The sequence below is a fragment of the Carcharhinus amblyrhynchos genome, chromosome 11 (assembly GCF_965287045.1).
Source record: "Carcharhinus amblyrhynchos chromosome 11, sCarAmb.v2.hapA, whole genome shotgun sequence".
In the NCBI taxonomy this organism is placed as follows: domain Eukaryota; kingdom Metazoa; phylum Chordata; class Chondrichthyes; order Carcharhiniformes; family Carcharhinidae; genus Carcharhinus; species Carcharhinus amblyrhynchos.
In genome coordinates this window covers 94212104-94230589 of record NC_137334.1, presented here as the reverse complement: position 1 = coordinate 94230589, position 18486 = coordinate 94212104, and the positions used below count along the sequence as shown (strand labels likewise).

The following is an 18486-nucleotide window of genomic DNA, read 5'->3' as shown; positions in this document are numbered from 1 at the left end:
ATGCTGACTTGGACCGATCCTCACTTATCACATCCTTAATAATTTACTCCAGCATTTTCCCCACCATCGATAGCAGGCTAACCAGTCTATCATTCCTTGTTTTCTCTCTCCCTCCTTTCTTAAAAAGCAGGGTTGCATTAATCACCCTCAATCCACTGGAACTCTTCCGTAATCTGTAGAATGCTGGAAAATGATCTCCAATGCATCCACTATTTCTAGGGCCACTTTCTTGAGTGCTTTGAGATGCAGAGCATCAGACCCTGAGGACTTCTCAGGTTTTAATCCCAGCAATTTCCCCAGTGCAATTTCCTGACTAATAAGGATTTCCTTCATGCTAGAGCCTCTGTCCCCTGGTATTTCTGGAAGATTATTTGTGTTCTCCTTAGTGAAGATAGATCCAAAGTATTTGTTCAGCTGCTCTGCCATCTCTTTGCCCATTATAAATTCACCTGATTCTAATTGTCAGGGACCTACATTTGTCTTCACCAATCTTTTTCTCTTCACCTATCTATAGAAGCTTTTGCAGTCAGTTTTTATGTTTTCTGCAGGCTTACTCTCATATTCTATTTCCCCTTTCTGAATTAGACCCTTTCTTCTCCTCTGCTGGATTTTAAATTTCTCCCAGTCCTCAGGTTTGCTGCTTTTTCTGGCCAATTTATAACCTCTCCTTTGGCTTTAACACTACTGCTGGTTTCCCTTGTTAGACATGGATGAGCCACCGTCTCCATTTTATTCTTATGCCAGACAGGAATGTTGAATTTCATCCATGTGTTCTTTAAATGTCTGCCATTGCTTATCCATTGTCAACCCCTCAAGTATCCTTTGCCAGTTTATCCTAACTAATGCACATCTCACACCTTCAAAGTTAGCTTTCCTTAAGCTCAGGACCCTAACCTCAGATTTAACTGCATCACTCTCCACCTTAACAAAGAGTTCTACCTAATTGTGGTCACTCTTCCCCAAAGGATATCGCACCACAAGGTTGCTAATTAATCCTAACTATTGATCCTTGGCATATTAATTGAGAAAACCATCCCTTATACATTCCAAGAAATCCTCCTCCATCGCATTGCTACCAGTTTGGTGAGCAGATATAAAGTAGCAATGGTAAGAAGTCATCTGTGGTGTTGTCAATAGTCCTCCCTCTCTCCCACCCTCCCGAAACAGTAATGACACTGGGGTTTTTTAATTTACTCGTGTCACAAGTAGGCTTACGTCAACATTGCAATGAAGTTATTGAGAATCCCCTAGTTGCCACACTCCAACGTCTGTTCAGTTTCACTGAGGGAGAATTTAGCACGGCCAGTGCACCTAACCAGCACATCTTTCGGACTGTGGGAGGAAACCCACACAGACACAAGGAGAATGTGCAGACTCTACTCAGAGACCCAAGGCTGGGAATCAAACCTGGGTCCCTGGTGCTGTGAGGTAGCAGTGCTAACCACTGTGCCACCCAGGTATACAGGGGGCTTATCAAAAAGATATGGTGATAATCGGGGGGGGTTGTGGGGGGGGCGGGGGAGGGTGATTTCGATCCACAAATAAATTGGACAAATCGGATAATGTCAGCCATGCCAAAGATTCCAAACCCGTTTTGTTTCTGTCACCATACCTTTGGAGCAACGCTGTCACAAAAGTGACAGCCCCCTCCCTGAAAATAAGTGCTAAATGCATGCATTTGTATTGAGAGGCAACAATGAAATTGGATGTATCATGGAAAACCGCATAAGAAATGTTTAGTCAGTAAGACAGCAGAAAGTTATGAATTTAATCTTTTATTGTACCAAACCAGAAAAAAGAAACATACAATCAGATTGTCAGACCCCAATCTTGTTTTCTCTTTTATATCGAGGGGATCTTTATTTTATCCATAGACAATAGTTTAAACCTCCAGAGGACCATGGGAGTGTACAATAAGTACACAGAACACAGTGTATCCTGGAACTCCCTCTAACAGCACTCTGGGTGTACCTACACCACAGGCACTGCAGTACAGTCAAAGGCAGTACAGCGCCACCACCCTCTCAAGGGCAATTAGGGACTGAGCTAGCCAACAATGCCCACATCCCAGTGAATGAATTTAAAAAAATGATGATGGAGTGAATATATGAGAATACACAGTGGATATACAGATTACTCAGTGACAAAGCAGGAAAATATCAGACGATTCTAAATATTCAGGCAGCTGCACACAAAGATTTCACCACAAAGTGTTAACCCAAATCAACTGACCCAACACCACCATCCGGGAACCACAGACACATTAATGCATCTTTGATAAAAGTGATGGTTGCGTTATCGGCTGGAACTGTTCTCCTTTTTAAAACAAACGCAGCATGAAACACAAGTGTTGATAACCAGTACCCATCCGCACCCCCCTACCAAACAGAAACAGGGCAAACAGAATAGTCTCATCAGCACCTACAGATAGTCCCTTCCCCCCGCAAACACATTTATTAGCTTGAAATGGATTAAATTGTTTCCCTGAAGCTTTCTCCACACGAGGAAGATTTTTACTGCAGAATTTCTTCAGTCTCCTGTTTCTCGGAAATCACCTGCCCATCAACAAGCTTCTGGGAAATGATGATGACTTTCTTAGCTTTCTTTTCTGTAAGAGATTTGAAAGGCAGTTTAGTAAGTACGGGGATATACAGGAGGCTACACAGGTGTACAGGTAAGCAAACAATGAGTATACAGATATGTGAGGGTACACAGTGAGTATGTGTATATGTATATATTTTTAGGGCACGCCGTTTGACTACACAGGAATATGTGAGGGTATGTAGTGAGTATGCCAGCATATGAAGGTACACTTGATGTACATTGGTGTGTGCGAGGGTACATGGTGAGTCCACAGGTATGTGAGGGTACACCTTGTGAATACACATGTGTGGGTCCACAGTGAGTATATGGGAACATGGGTGTCAAGGGTAATGTGGTTGGTTCACAGGACATATGTTTATTGAGGTATACAGTGACTAAATTGAAATAATCAGTGACAGGAGTTAAACCCAACTTCATCAGTTATTAAATCCTGTTCAAGTTGTATCAGCCCCTTTTACCTGCCTTGGTTCCATTTCCCTGAGCCAGAGGTAAGAATTTCTCTGTTTATCCCATTTAGTAGTAAGCTCCTTCAAAAACTCTCGATTATATCAACTTTTCACACTCAAGGGAGCAGAAACCTGGCCAATGCAAATCAATCTCATCGTTTAACCCTTTCAGCCCCAGGATCATTCTGCTGAATCTGAGCTGTTCGCCCTCCAAAACCCAAATCTCCTTCCTGAAGTGCAGCGCCCACAACTGAAGCCAGTTACTCTACATGGGCTCTAACCAGGGTGCCATACAACTGATGGTTAACTTCCTCACTTTGATATTCCAACTCCCTCGAAATAAAGACCATTAGCTATATTCATTATTTTTGTAACTGTACGTTCGCTTCGAATAAATTGCACACATGGACCCTCCAGTGTAAATGCTCCTCCACACCTCCCCCATTGAGAAATTATTTTCCCTTTGGATTTGAAGTGAATTTCCTCACATTGTTCCATGTTGAAGTTGTCCTGCCTTGGTTCTCCCCATTCACCCGATTTGTCTATTCCTCTCTGCAACAGCCTGCTCCCACCTGAACAACTTACTATGACTCCTAACTTTGCATTACCTTGGATATAAAACCATCTATTCCAAATGCTGAGGACCCAGAACAGAGATCCTTAGGGAAAACCACTTGTTATATCACTCCAATTGGAGAACATTCTCTTCATCACTGCTCTGTCTCTTCCCTCCCAACTAATTACTGACTCATATCACAAGGTTATGGTCAATTCCATCTGTGTGTAGAATCTCGTGCCTCCGGAAGTCCATATAGACAACATTCACCGAGTTGTCACCATCCACCATGCTAGTAACCTCCAAAAACTTAACTTGAGTAGTCAGGCATGACCACAAATCCATATCTGACTCTTGTTAATCAGGGGTGCCTGTCCTGGTATTTAATCACTTTGTCCTGGGTAACAGGTTCAGTAACCAGACTGACAGATTTGTAGTTACCCAGTGCTTCCTTCTCTTATCTTAAAGAATGGAAGAACGTGCACCAATCTTTAATCCAAAGACCTAATTACTGATGTGAAAATTATGAAATTTGCCCCTGAAATACACTCACCTATTTAAGTCTGAAGAGACCAGATCCTGATAATCCTAAAACCCATTATTTTCAGAACTGTTGGAGCACAGTAGGAGGCCATTTGGCCCATCATTTCTGCACCAATTCTCCAAATGAGCAAATAATCTAGTGCCACCTTCTCCATCCATCTTCCCCCAGCTTCTCTCCATAACTCTGCACATTCCTCCTCTTCAGATAACAGTCTAATTCTGTTTTGAATACTTTGATTGAACCTGCTTCCACTCCACACTGAGGCTGTGCATTCCAGTTCTTAACCACTGCTTGTTGGAAAGCCATAAAATCCTTGCAACGCAGAAAGAGGCCATCGTGTTTGCGCCGATTCTCCAAAAGAGCATCTTACCAGACCCAACCCCCACCCTTTCTCTGTAACATTGTCTTTTCAGTTAAGGCTAATCCACCTAAACTGCATATCTTTGGACACACAGGACAATTTACCATAGCAAATCCATTTAACCTCTGCAACTTTGCACTGTGGGAGAAAAGCAGAACACCCAGAGGAAACCCATGCAGACACGGGGAGAACGAACTCCAATCTACCTTCATAACTAAAGTTCATTATTCCTAAAACCATTTTCATGAATATTTCTTGCACTCTCTCCAATGCCTACACACTTTTCCTATATTGTGATGCCCAGAGCTGCACACAATACTTCAGCTGAGCCCAAACTTGTGTCTTATATAAATTCAGTGTGACCTTCTTGCTCTTGCACTCTGTGTCCCTATTAATAAAGTCCAGAATACAATATTTTTAATTATCCATCTCTCTCGCAATCTGTCCTGCCAGCTTCAATAATTTATGCACATATGCAACCAGGTCTGTCTGTTTTTGCACCCCTATTTATCTTGTATCTCCATGAGCTTCCTACCAAAATGAATCACTTCACATTTCTCTGCATAGACCTTTATCTGTCACCTGTCTGCCACTTTGAAATTGGTCCCTGCGCACCAACCATATTGGAATTAATATTAAAACAGCTGAATTCTCCTCCATGTCGTATTTTTAGGTTCCCCTGCATCAAAAAAATAAGTCAATGGATTTGGTGGAATATATCACTGAGTCTGGGCTGAGTTCACTGCTTCCAGTTGGAGAATGAGTCGGATTATTTCAATTTGCCTCAGCTATCGGATTTAGAGAGGTCAGCCACTGCTTCCAGGCCTTTTTGACAACAGTAAATCTCTGTTGGAAAATACATGACTGTGGACACGGGGGAGGATCAGGGTTGTTGCTGCCTGCGATGCCTCAAACAGTTCATGTGGCTGTGCCAATTCCTCTAAGCACTGCAGTCACCAACTCACCTCCAACAGCAGGACGACTTGACTGGTCTGACTGACTGGGTCTGAAAACAGAAACACGTTTGAGAATAGCAAGGATCAATAGGTATCATGGAGATATTGAGGCTGAGTCACCAACTCAGCTTAGGAGACTTCACCACATTTGTCCCTAATCATTACCACCCCACACACATCCCCAGAGCTCACCCTACACATTAATTCTTGCAGCAATCACATAACAATGGCAGCAATAATACCCACAATCCTATGTGCCCCAGACACCTCTCTATCCACCACATGGTTTGAGAGCTCGTGTGTTATGAGTTTGGCTGGAGTCACACGAGGGAAGAACATGTCCATATGACTTCTTTCCCAGGGTTGCTCACATTTAAGAATAAGAGGTTTGCCATCTAAGACTTAGGTATGGAGAATTGATTTTCTTCTGGTGTCATTAATCTGTGGATATCGCTTCCCCGGGGGAGGCTTGGTCGTTGACTTATTTAAGGTTGAGTTAGACTTTTAATAGACAAGAGATGTTCCGAGAATATCTGAAAGATGAGTGTTGAATTGTAGGAAACTACAGGACAGTGGGAATTAAAACTCATACCAGACGTTGGTGATTGGCCTGGAAATGGAAATGGTGAAGAATGGGATTATTTGCAAAGCAGACAAGTTCATTTCTTTCTAGCTGCTTCATTAGCCTTGAATAAAGAATAAAACTTCCCCTGTGCAATATTCCAAATCCTGAAATATTTTGATCCACTTGACTGAATGTGAGTTTTTTTCTTTCTCAATCACAAACCTCCTCAAACCAAACCAAAAGGTGACTTTACCCTTCACCATCCAGCAGGCCACGGTAGGTGTTAATCTCAGCTTGCAGCCTCATCTTGGTGTTGAGGAGAGTCTGGTATTCGTCATTCTGGACATTCTGTTTAGAGTGGAGATCCGCGAGCTGCTGCTCCAGGTTCAGAATGCTCTGGTTCAAGGCCTGTTGCTCGGCAGCTAATCGGTCTTCAGTGTCGTCCAGACTAACCTCCAGTGAGTTGACCTGATGAGAGAAAACTCATTTAATGGCAACAGGCTGCGTTGTAACTTTGTAAAATAGGTTTCAGAAACTTTATCAAACAAACACTAAGATATTAGGTCAGGTGATCAGCGGTTCAGCCAAAGGTTTTAAGGAGGCAGAGAGGTTTCCAGCAAGGCCCAAAGTTACTGAGCTGAAAACAGATGGGTCATTTATAGATGCCTAACAGTAATGATAATATTGGATAGAACATTAAACAGGAAATCACTGGAGCCTGTAACAAAGGACAGGTAACAATTGTGGGCAGCTCAGTCTCCATCCAGACTGGAACAATTAAATTATAGAAGATGAGTTTGCATAATGTTTTCATGGCAGTGACTAAGAGGAATCCATTGTGGAACCAACTAGAGATGAAGGTATCGTAGATCTAGTACTGGGTAATGAGGTTTATTTAGTCACAGAAAAACCAATGGGAGATAGTGATATACAGGATTGGATTAGGGAAAAAAATGAAGGTTTTTGGCAGATACAGGGGACCAAAAAATAACAGAAGCCCCAGAGGAGTGTAGAAAGTGCAAGGGGTTTCTGAAAAAAGACACTGGAAAAGTGAAGAGGTGGCAGGGCAAACAAACATTGGCGGGTAAAATAGAGGAAAAGTCAAAAGTTTTTTATAAAAATATTAAAGGCAAGAGGGTGACCAGGGAAAGATTAGGGCTCAAAGTATCAACCTGTGTGGGCCAAAAGGTATGTGAGGTTTTAATTTTGTATAAGAACATAAGAAATAGGAGCAGGAGTAGGCCATCTAGCCCTTCGAGCCTGCCCCGCCATTCAATAAGATCATGGCTGATCTGTCGTGGCTCAGTTCCACTTTCCCGCCCTCTCCCCATAACCCTTAATCCCCTGTCTTATCAAAAACCCATCAACCCGCATCTTAAAAATATTTAGCGAGGCAGCCTCCACCACTTCAACGGGCAGAGAATTCCAGAGATTCACCCTTTGAGTGAAGAAGTTCCTCCTCAACTCCGTTCTAAACCGCCCCCCCTTTATCTTGAGGCTGTGCCCCCTAGTCCTACTGTCTTTTTTGAGCCGGAAGAGTCTCTCCACCTCTATCCTATCCATCCCATTCATCATCTTATATGTCTCAATGAGATCTCCCCTCATTCTTCTAAACTCTAACGAGTACAAGCCTAGTTTATTCAGCCTCTCCTCATAGCTCAACCCCCTCAACTCCGGTATCAGCCTAGTAAACCTCCTCTGCACTCCCTCCAAGGCCAAAATATCTTTGCACAGGTGCAGCGCCCAAAACTGCACACAGTACTCCAGCTGCGGCCTCACCAATGCCCTATACAGCTGCAGCAAGACCTCCCTACTTTTATATTCAATCCCCCTCACTATGAAGGCCAGCATCCCATTCGCCTTCCTGACCACCTGCTGCACCTGCAAGCTGGGTTTTTGCGACTCATGCACAAGGACCCCGAGGTCCCTCTGCACCGTCGCCTGCTGCAGTTTTTCTCCACGTAAGTAATAGTCCTTCCTACCATTCTTCCTACCAAAGTGGACCACCTCGCACTTTTCATTACCAAAAAGAATGATTTATTTATAGGAATCAGGAGTGGGGCTGTGATATCATTGGACAGATTAGCATTGAGAGGGGTGGGGGTTAGCTGTTCAGGTGGAGCTAAAAAATAGATAAATCCCCAGGTCCAGATGAGATGTATTCTAGGCTGCTGTGGGAGGAGATTGCAGGGGTTCATAAGAACATAAGAACATAAGAAATAGGAGCAGGAGTAGGCCATCTGGCCCTTCGAGCCTGCCCCGCCATTCAATAAGATCATGGCTGATCTGTCGTGGCTCAGTTCCACATTCCCGCCCTCTCCCCATAACCCTTAATCCCCTCTCTTATCAAAAACCCATCAACCCGCTTCTTAAAAATATTTAGCGAGGCAGCCTCCACCACTTCAACGGGCAGAGAATTCCAGAGATTCACCACCCTTTGAGTGAAGAAGTTCCTCCTCAACTCCGTTCTGAACTGCCCCCCCTTTATCTTGAGGCTGTGCCCCCTAGTCCTACTGTCTTTTTTGAGCGGGAAGAGTCTTTCCACCTCTATCCTATCCATCCCATTCATCATCTTATACGTCTCAATGAGATCTCCCCTCATTCTTCTAAACTCTAACGAGTACAAGCCTAGTTTATTCAGCCTCTCCTCATAGCTCAACCCCCTCAACTCCGGTATCAGCCTAGTAAACCTCCTCTGCACTCCCTCCAAGGCCAAAATATCCTTGCGCAGGTGCGGCGCCCAAAACTGCACACAGTACTCCAGCTGCGGCCTCACCAATGCCCTATACAGCTGCAGCAAGACCTCCCTACTTTTATATTCAATCCCCCTCGCTATGAAGGCCAGCATCCCATTCGCCTTCCTGACCACCTGCTGCACCTGCAGGCTGGGTTTTTGCGACTCATGCACAAGGACCCCGAGGTCCCTCTGCACCGTCGCCTGCTGCAGTTTTTCGCCACGTAAGTAATAGTCCTTCCTACCATTCTTCCTACCAAAGTGGACCACCTCACACTTGCCAACATTAAATTCCATTTGCCATTTCCTGGCCCATTCGCCCAGCCTATCTAGATCCTTCTGCAGACTCTCCACACCCTCCGCACAATTTGCCTTTCCCCCAATCTTGGTGTCATCAGCAAATTTCGACACCCTACACTCGGTTCCCTCCTCCAGATCATCTATATAAATGGTAAATAGCTGAGGCCCCAGCACCGACCCCTGGGGCACCCCACTAGTCACCAACCGCCAATCCGAATAGCACCCATTGACCCCCACTCTCTGCCTCCTATTTGACAACCAATCCTCTATCCACGCTAACACCCTACCCCCAACTCCATGTCCTCTGACCTTCTGCAGTAACCTCTTGTGAGGTACCTTATCAAACGCCTTCTGAAAATCCAGAAAGACCACATCCACCGGCTCTCCTCTATCCACCGCCCTAGACACATCCTCATAGAACTCCAGTAAATTTGTCAGACACGACTTCCCTTTAATGAAACCGTGTTGCGTCTGCTCTATCAAGCAATTCCCTTCAAGATGCCTCGCAATTTCCTCCTTAATGACGGATTCTAACATTTTACCTACCACAGACGTTAAACTAACCGGCCTGTTTTCAAATCTCTTCTGGCCACAAGACTGGACGAGAGCTAACATGGCTCCACTATTCAGGAAGGGAAGTAGGGATTAAACCAGGTAACTACAGGCCATTAATCCTAATATTAGTGGTAAGGAACCTATTAGAAAAAATTCTGAGACAGAATTAATCTCCACTTGGAGAGGCAAAGATTAATCAAGGATAGTCAGCGTGGGCGATCATATCTAAAATACTGTTTTAATTGTTCAAGGTGGTGACTAGTTGTGTGGATGAGGGCAGTGCAGTTGATGTAGTCTATGTGGACTTTATAAGGATTTTGACAAGGTCCCACATGGGAGGCTGATGAAGAAGGTAAGAGTCCATGTGATCCAGGACAATTTGGCAAATTGGATCCAAAATTGTCTTTGTGGCAGGAGGCAGAGGGTGATGGTCAATGGTTGTTTCTGTGACTGGAAACCTGTGTCCAGTGATAAACTCTCGGATTGGTGCTGGGTCCTCAATATCCTAAAAATATTAGGCATTGTGGGTTTTACACAAAAAGACAAGACATGGCTTGCACACATACATTCAAACTAACAAGATTTATTCCAGGAAGTCTTGTCGTACAATCTACAAACTGAAAATAAAACAGCAGCCCCTGTAAATACCCTAATGATATCTGTATCAAATCATGTGATCATCTCTCAAACAACCTACAATCCTTTTTAAATTTATAACAGGTCCCTTACTGGGACAGATTATTCTTAATGGAGAGTGGTTGGAAAGTTTAGATAGTGTCCTTGTTCATGAGTCACTGAAAACTAATATGCAGCTGTAGCAAGCAACCAGGAAGGCAAAAGCTATCATGGCCTTTAGTACAAGAGGATTTGAGTACAGGAGTAAAGATATCTTGCTGCAATTGTACAGAGCTTGGTGAGACTGCACCCGGGATACTGTGTACAGTTTGGGTCTCCTTATCCAAGAACATAATCTCTAGGATGGCAAGATTGTCCAATGAGGAGAGATTGAGGAGATTGTATTTGCTAAGGTTTAGAAGAGTGGGAGCTGATGTCATTCAAGGACAACCACAAAATTCATCCAGGGTTTGAGGGGATCGATGAAAGGAGGATGTTTCCCCTGCCTGGGGTGCCGAGAACGAGCAAACACAGTCTCAGAATGAGAGGGAGGCAAATTTGGACTGAGGTGAAGAAGACATTCTTCACTCAGAGGGTGGTGTATGTTTGGAATTCTCTATCCCAGAGACCCAGTTATTCCGAGATGGTAAAGACATGAAGGGATATGGTGACAGTGCCGGAAGATGGTGCTCGAGGTGGAAGACCAGCCATGGAAGAACTGATTAGCAAACTAGGCTCAAGGGGCTGAATGGCCTACTCCTGTCCCTATCTTCCCAACTTAAATGCTGGTCTCTTAGTAAGAGAGACAGGAGAAATTATCACGGGAAATGAAGATATGACAGAAACAATGAACAAATATTTTGTGTCTGTCTTCACAGTTGAAGATACAAGTCTGCACCAAAGACAGTGTGACTTAGGGGCTAAAAACACTGAGGAAATATCAGGTAATTAATATCAGAGATAAAGCATTGGAGAAACTCACCGACTAAAATCTGACAAATACCCGTGGCCTACACTCAAAGATTCTAAAAGAGATCGTTTTCCAGAGATAGTAAATGTGCTCGCTATGATTTTGCAAAATTATTTTGATACAAGAATGGTCCGAGTATTTTAGAAGTAACTCAGTGAATTAAAGGAGCAAATCAGAAAGTTCAGGCAAATTAACTAATGGTTGTTTTGAATGATTCAAACTCCTGCTTGGTGTGAGAGTGGATGAATGCTGTAGTGGGTATCGATTCAGAGCCTGACTGAATTGGGGGCTTACCGTGGCCATCAGTGAGCGATGCTCAACTTCGAGGTTTTTGATCTGACGCCGCAGGTTAATGAGCTCATTTTTTGTCAACTGGAGAGCCTCGTTATTCTTCGAAGCTTCAAGAGAGGCAGCTTCAAACTGGGGAGAGACAGAACAAAACCCGACATGAGAGAGAGACAGAAATAAAAAACTCACACGGGGTGGGATTTCACAATCCCGGCACAATGGGACAGAGGGTTAGGAAGTGCGGAGAGATTTTCAAACAGCATCACCTACAACAGCAGCAGAAAATCCCAACAGCAAGAGGATGGTAAAATTCCATCCACACACACACACACTGACACACACACACACTGACACACACACACACTGACACACACACACACTGACACACATACGAACACTGACAAACAGATACACGCACATACAATGACACAGACAGAGACACAGGCAGACAGTCATGCACGATTTGCAGAGACATACATTCACATGCTCTCACACAGCTCAAATCTCGCGGAGCTCTCTGACCTTCTTCCTGTAACACTCCTCTGCATCCTTCCTGTTCTGATCAGCCAGGGCCTGATACTCCTCACGGATCTTGTTCATCACTTTCCCAAGATCCTCGTCATCAGAATTTTCGACCTCCACAGAAACATTGGAATTTGCAATCTGCTTTTTTAGCTCATCCACGTCCTACACAGAGACAGAGGGACAGTTAGTGACTATCACAGGGGGACAGAGGGAGTGCTGCACTGTCAGAGGTGCCATCATTCAGATAAACTGGTAAACCAAGGCTCCATCTGACTTATAGGTCAGACCGCAAAGATCCCATAGCCATTATTTCAAAGAATAACAGGATTGTTCTCCCCAGTGGGCAATACTTATCCTTTAACCAAACTCACTGAAAATTATCTGGTCATTGTCAGATTGCATTATGGATCTTCCTTCGTTTCCTACATTGCAGCAGTGATTACACTTCAGAAAGGACGCCATTGTTTGTGGAACGCTTTGGGATGTCCGACAGTGGAAGACAGCTGTATAAACATGAGTTTTATTGGCTATGGGCCAAGTGCTGGTTAATGGGATTAGGTGGGAGATCAGGTGTTTCACATGTGATAGTACAGACTTGATGGGCCAAAGGGTCTTTTCTGCACTGCATGATTCTATGGTGCTTTTTACCTCCTGGTGATTCTTGCGGAGGTAACTCAGCTCTTCATTCATGGCCTCAATCTGCGACTCCAGCTGCATGCGACCCATGTTGGTGTCATCAAGGATTTTCCTCAGGCCATTGAGGTCCTGCTCCACGGACTGCCTCAACTCCGCCTCTGACTGCCACCTAGAGACCAATGATTAATGAGTCAGAAAGCAGCCTCCAGAGCTTGTGCTCCAGTGAATCCTTTTATTTATTCTTTTGTGTCACTGCCAAGACAGTTATTGTTACCCATCCTTAATTCCCCTTGAACGGAGTGTCCCACTTGGTCATTTCAGAGGACAGTGTAACTCAGCCACATTGCTGTGACTCTGGAGTCACATGTAGGCCAGACCGGGTAAGGACGGCAGATTATCCTCCCTAAAGAACATTACTGAACCAGATGGGTTTTTATGACAATCAATGACAGCTTCATGGTCTAATGACTTTTAATTCTAGATTTCTATGGAATTCAAATTCCAGCTTTTAATTCCAAGCTTTATTAATTAAAATTAAATTCCACCTTGGTGGGATTTGAACACATGTCATCAGAGCATCTGTCTGGACCACTGGATACTAATCCAGTGACATTACCACTATGCCACCATCTACCTAGTGTTGGAAAGTAACCCAGAGTCCATGGGTTCAAATTAGAGACTCATTCAGCACCAAAGAAAGCCATTTGGCCCTTCTAGCCAATGTCAGCCCAATGAAAGAGGAATCCAATTCATTCTAATCCTCCTGTTCTTTAACCCTGCAAATTTCTCCTTTCCAAATATTTATCCAGTTCTTCTTTGGAAAGTCTAGAACGATACATAGAATTGTGGAATCATAGACATTTACAGCATGGAAGCAGGCCCTTTGGCCCAATTTGTCTATGCCACCCTTTGTTTTAAACCCCTACAGCACAGAGGGAGATCAATCAGCCCATCATGCCTGTACTAGCTCTTGTCCACCCACGCTCTTTTCCCAGAGTTCCACAAATTTTCTCCTCCCAATTCCATTTTGAAAGTTGAATCTATTTCTGCTGCCCTTTCAGGCAATGCCTCCCAGATCCCAACAGCTCGCTGTGTAAAACAATACTGCTCATCTGCCTTCTGATTAGTTTGCTGGTCGCCTTCAATCTGTCATTAAACTTCTCAACTCCAGAGGGAACAATCCCAGCTTCTCCCGTCTCTACAATGACGAGTTGATTGATGTGAACTGGGATCAGTAAGGAACCATGAAAACCAACAGGAGATTGGAAAAGCCAGTAAAGTACAGAGAGATCCAATACCAGTGTTTGGGAGCAGGGGAGTTCTCTCCAGTGTCCTGACTAATCTGAATCATTTCAAAATCAAAGTTTTTTAAATCCAATATTCTTGGCACCACTTCTGAAATCTTCAACCCACTGGTGCCCCACCCTATTCCAGCCCTTCACCCGTGATCAGGTGATCCACACACGACTTTTGCTGTTCACACAGCTTTGGACCATTGGCCCAGCAGAGCTGGGGTTCAGGGGTCACTGCAGTGGTGAGGATTCTATTGAAGCTACCGATTAAATCAGCCTCCACCATTCAGATCCTAATAGAAGTGTCCCTGAAAGCAACAGCATGATCCCAAATGTTAATCCATCTGCCATCAGGAAGCTTGGCTCTGAATGGAGATAAACAGTGACTCTCTGCAGTTGGCACCACCTGAGGAGATGAATCTACCCTTTGAACCATGCGTATATTCCAGTTTTTAATCCCTGTGCCACACTCACTTCACTTTGAAATCATCAGAAGCCAGTTCACAGTTATCCAGCTGTAGAGTCAAGCCAGCATTATCCATATTGGCATCCTGGACCTGGTCAATATAAATATATCACATTCATTAATAGATCAACAGCAGTCCCTCTGTGAGGGATATCAGTTTCAATTAAACAACAGATTATTAATTGTAGGTTTAGTCTAACAATCCACTCCATAATAACTGAAAGTAGCGATGGGTCTGCCAGGATTTGGAGAGAGAGACACGGGCGGAGACACAGGCAGAGACACATGCACTTTCATGAGCTTAAACTTAACTTAAACGGCGCAAAGAATATGCTTAAATGCATGAAGCTATATTTTCTACAAAGCTGTATGTGAACAAGTATTAAAACTCTTACGATTAGGCAAACTTTCTGTTCACTGACCAAGCACCTGTCACACTGGATTTGCACTTTTTCCCAAATAACATCATTGCAGTGTTACTATTGGTGTATAATTACAGCGCTACATGATTACCTGCCCAACTTCCAGCGTAGATGTAAACATTGAACCAACTTTCGGACAAAGAAAAGTACAGGATAGGAACAGGCCCTCCAAGCCACACCAATCATGATATCTTAACTGAGAAAAACTTCTGCCCTTACTGAGTCCGTATCCCTCTATTCCCTCCCTATTCATGTACCCAGCCAGACGCCTCTTAAAATATTGCTAATGTGTCTGCTTCCACCACCTCCTCTGGCAGCGTGTTCCAGACATCCATCATTTTCTCTGCATAAAAACTTCTGCACATCTCCCTTAAACTTTCCCCCTTTCACCTTTAAGTGGGTTCTGAATGAGATCTGTGTTCTCAGTCCAACTTTATCCACCCCTTAAGCTCACTTCATATGAAAACTAAATCATAGAATGGTTAAAGTGCAGAAGGAAGCCACTTGGCCCATTTATCTTCTGCTAGCACAGTTTAGTTAGTCCTACACATCCACCCTTTCACCGGGAGCACTGCAATTCTTTTCCCCTTGAGGTTTTTGTCCAATTGCTTTTCAAAGTTACTAATTGAATCAGTCTCCAGCATTCAGATCCTAACCATTTGTTGGGCAAAAAAGTTTTGCCTCAAGTCATCTTAAATTGGTGTCCTCAGGTTCTCAACTCTTCCACCAATGAGAACAGTTTCTCCCTCTCTACTCTGTCCATAATTTTGAATATCTCTATCAAATTTTCTCCCAACCCTCTCTAAGAAAAGACCCGACCTCTCCAATCTATCCACATAACAGAAGTCCCTTAAAGCTGGAACCAATCTTGTAAATCTTTTCTGAACTCTCTCTAAAGCCTTCATATCCTTCCTAAAGTGTGCACCCAGAATGAGACAATTCTCCAGTTGATGCCAAGCTAGTGTTTTATAACGATTTACCAAAACCTCCTGGTTTTTGCACATGTCTCTATAAAGCTCAGGGTCCCATGTACTTTTTAAACCACTTTCTGGGTTTCCTGTGCCACATTGCCTCATAGCAAGCTGCTTTTTTTCCAAACCCCTTTTAGAAATCCATGTCTAGCACTTTACCCACATTGCCTTTATTAACCCTTCATGTTAATTCACCCAAAACCTCCAGCACCTTTGTTAAACAGGATTTACCTTTAATAAATAGTGTTGGCTTTTCTGAACTAATCCACATTTGCCCAAGTGACTGTTAATTTTCTCCCAAACCATTGTTTAAAAAGGGTTCCCATCACCCAGGTGATACTGACTGGCTTGGAGCTTCTGGAACAAAGACATAATATTTGTAATTCTCCAGTTGTCTGACATTGGTCCTGGATCTAAGGAAGATTGGAAGATTGTGGCTAGACTCCCCACACTCCTCGAATGCACCCCATTCGACCCTGGTGACCAATCAAGTGCAGCCAGTCTAATACCCCCTCCTTCTGAACTTAAACCCATTGTATCTAAACTAACTTCTTTCACTGACTTGGTAACGACAAATGTAAAGTATTGATTTAGTATCTCAGCAAGCTCACTGCCTCCATCTGTAACTCTGTTTTCTGGTTTTACCAGTCTCTCTGGCTATTTGAAGCTTATAAAAGAATTTCTGATTGCCTTTGATGTTAGCTGCTAATCTCACCTCACTCTCTTTGCTGCTGACTTCACTTCCCCTCTGACTTGTCATATTCAATCCGGTTCTCCCCTTTATTTCCCACCTGACATCTGTGTACACCTCAAAATAGTGGAGAACATAGCCTTGTCTACATTAGTGGGGACAAAATAGAAATGGTTGAGATCTTCAAGTTTCTAGGTGTCCAGATCACTAACAACCTGTCCTTAGCCCCCTGCCACCACCACACCCCCCCCAGCCCCAGCCCCAAGCCAACACTACAGTTAAGAAAGTCCACCAATAGCTCTACTTTCCCAGAAGACTAAGAAACTTTGGCATGTCAGCTATGACTCTCACCAGCTTTTACAGATGCACCATAGAAAGCATTCTTTCCAGTTGTATAGTAAGAAGTCTCATAACACCAGGTTAAAATCCAACAGGTTTATTTGGTGGTACAAGCTTTCGGAGCACTGCTCCTTCATCACCTGAGGAAGGATCAGTGTTATGAAAGCTCGTGCTACCAAATAAACCCATTGGACTTTAACTTGGTGTTGAGAAACTTCTAACTGTGTCCACCCCAGCACAATGCTGGCATCTCCACACCTGGTCATACCACAGCTAGGTATGGACTCCTGCTCTGCCCAAGACCCAGTAAAAAGTCTGACAACACCAGGTTTTAGTCCAACTGATTTATTTGATAATAGACTCACAAGCTTTCGGGGTTAGTCCCTTCCTCAGGTGAATGGAGAGTTGGACTAAAACCTGGTGTTGTCAGACTTTTTACTGTGTTTACGCCAGTCCAACACTGGCATACCCACATCCTGCCCAAGACCATCAGGAACTATAAAAGGTCACGAATATAGCCCAATCCATCACGCAAACCAGTCCCCCATCCACTGTCTACACTTCTCGCTGCCTCGGCAAAGCAGCCAGCATAATTAAGGACCCCACACACTCCGGACATTCTCTCTTCCGCTTTCTTCCGTCAGGAAAAAGATACAGAAGTCTGAGATCACATACTAACCGACTCAAGAACAACTTTTTCCCTGCTGCTGCCAGACTTTTGAACGGACTTACCTTATATTAAGTTGATCTTTCTCTACACCCTAGCAATGACTGTAACACTACATTCTGCACTCTCCTGTCCTTCTCTGTGAACGGTATGTTTTTGCTTGTCTAGCGCACAAGAAATAATACTTGTATACTAATACGTGTAACAGTGATAAATCAAATCAAAAAAACTTGCTCATGACCAGCTGATAAAAAATAAAGCAATTGGAAAAGGTAAATGTAACAGAGTGAGGAATAAGGGAGCGCCCACCTGTTTGCAAAGATCCAGCACCGGTTTCTCATAATAGCTCCAGTCCCGAGCCCGGCTGCCTCTGCTGGCCAGACAGTTTTGTATCTTGGCCTCCAGCTCCTTGTTGGCGCTTTCCAAGTTCTTCACTTTGTTGAGATAATTGGCCAGTCGCTTATTCAGACCCTGCAGCTCATCCTGCTGGTTGACAGTGTTTGATGCCCCAATCCTGCTCACATTAGACAGACTGCCCGGGCTGTAAGAGGCCAGTCTCAGGCCCCTATTACCATCACCCTGGAGGCTGAGTGCGCTGCTGGGTCTGCGGGGGCTGCTCAGTAACACCATGCTGCTGGAACTGGCCGTGCGGCTCAGCGGCCCCCTGTTATAATTCATCAGGACACCGGGGCTGCGAGCTTCAACCTGGGGGGATCTCCGGACAGGGGGGATCTCCGGACAGGGGGGGATCACTGCTGGATTTACGGATCTTGTGCCGGGTTTGGGAGGGGGATCCTGTGCTGGGTTAAGGGGGGATCCTGTGCTGGGTTAAGGGATCCTCTCTCTCTCTGGGTCCCAGGTGAGAATCTCGGTGATATTTACCTGGGGAGATGGTTTGAGTGGCGGCTGAATTGTCCAATCAGATGGCGCCGACAACGCCCTGAGGTTCATTAACATTAATGGGCGTGGTCAGTCGGAGTCCC

At 44.2% G+C, this 18486-nt stretch overlaps 1 protein-coding gene across 1 annotated transcript; it reads right to left on the bottom strand.

Moving 5' to 3' along the window:
* Positions 1–1759: 1759 nt before the first annotated feature.
* LOC145350360 (keratin, type I cytoskeletal 18-like) lies at positions 1760–18295 on the bottom strand. Its single transcript, XM_080199600.1, has 8 exons — positions 17813–18295; positions 14422–14504; positions 12668–12824; positions 12017–12181; positions 11501–11626; positions 6286–6500; positions 5477–5517; positions 1760–2608 (listed from the first exon to the last, which is right to left on the bottom strand). Exons 1-8 carry the CDS (start codon positions 18179–18181, stop codon positions 2514–2516), a joined length of 1251 nt encoding a protein of 416 aa, XP_080055726.1. The 5' UTR covers positions 18182–18295; the 3' UTR covers positions 1760–2513.
* Between the last annotated feature and the right edge of the window lie 191 nt (positions 18296–18486).

Excerpts from the sequence above, each read along its gene's own strand:
- LOC145350360 (XM_080199600.1), bottom strand. The coding sequence starts at position 18,181 with ATGAATTATAACAGGGGGCCGCTGAGCCGCACGGCCAGTTCCAGCAGC. Across the intron at positions 12,825-14,421 it reads TCTGATGATTTCAAAGTGAA|GTGGCAGTCAGAGGCGGAGT; the intron begins GTGAGTGTGGCA and ends ATTGGTCTCTAG. Across the intron at positions 12,182-12,667 it reads TCCGCAAGAATCACCAGGAG|GACGTGGATGAGCTAAAAAA; the intron begins GTAAAAAGCACC and ends GTCTCTGTGTAG.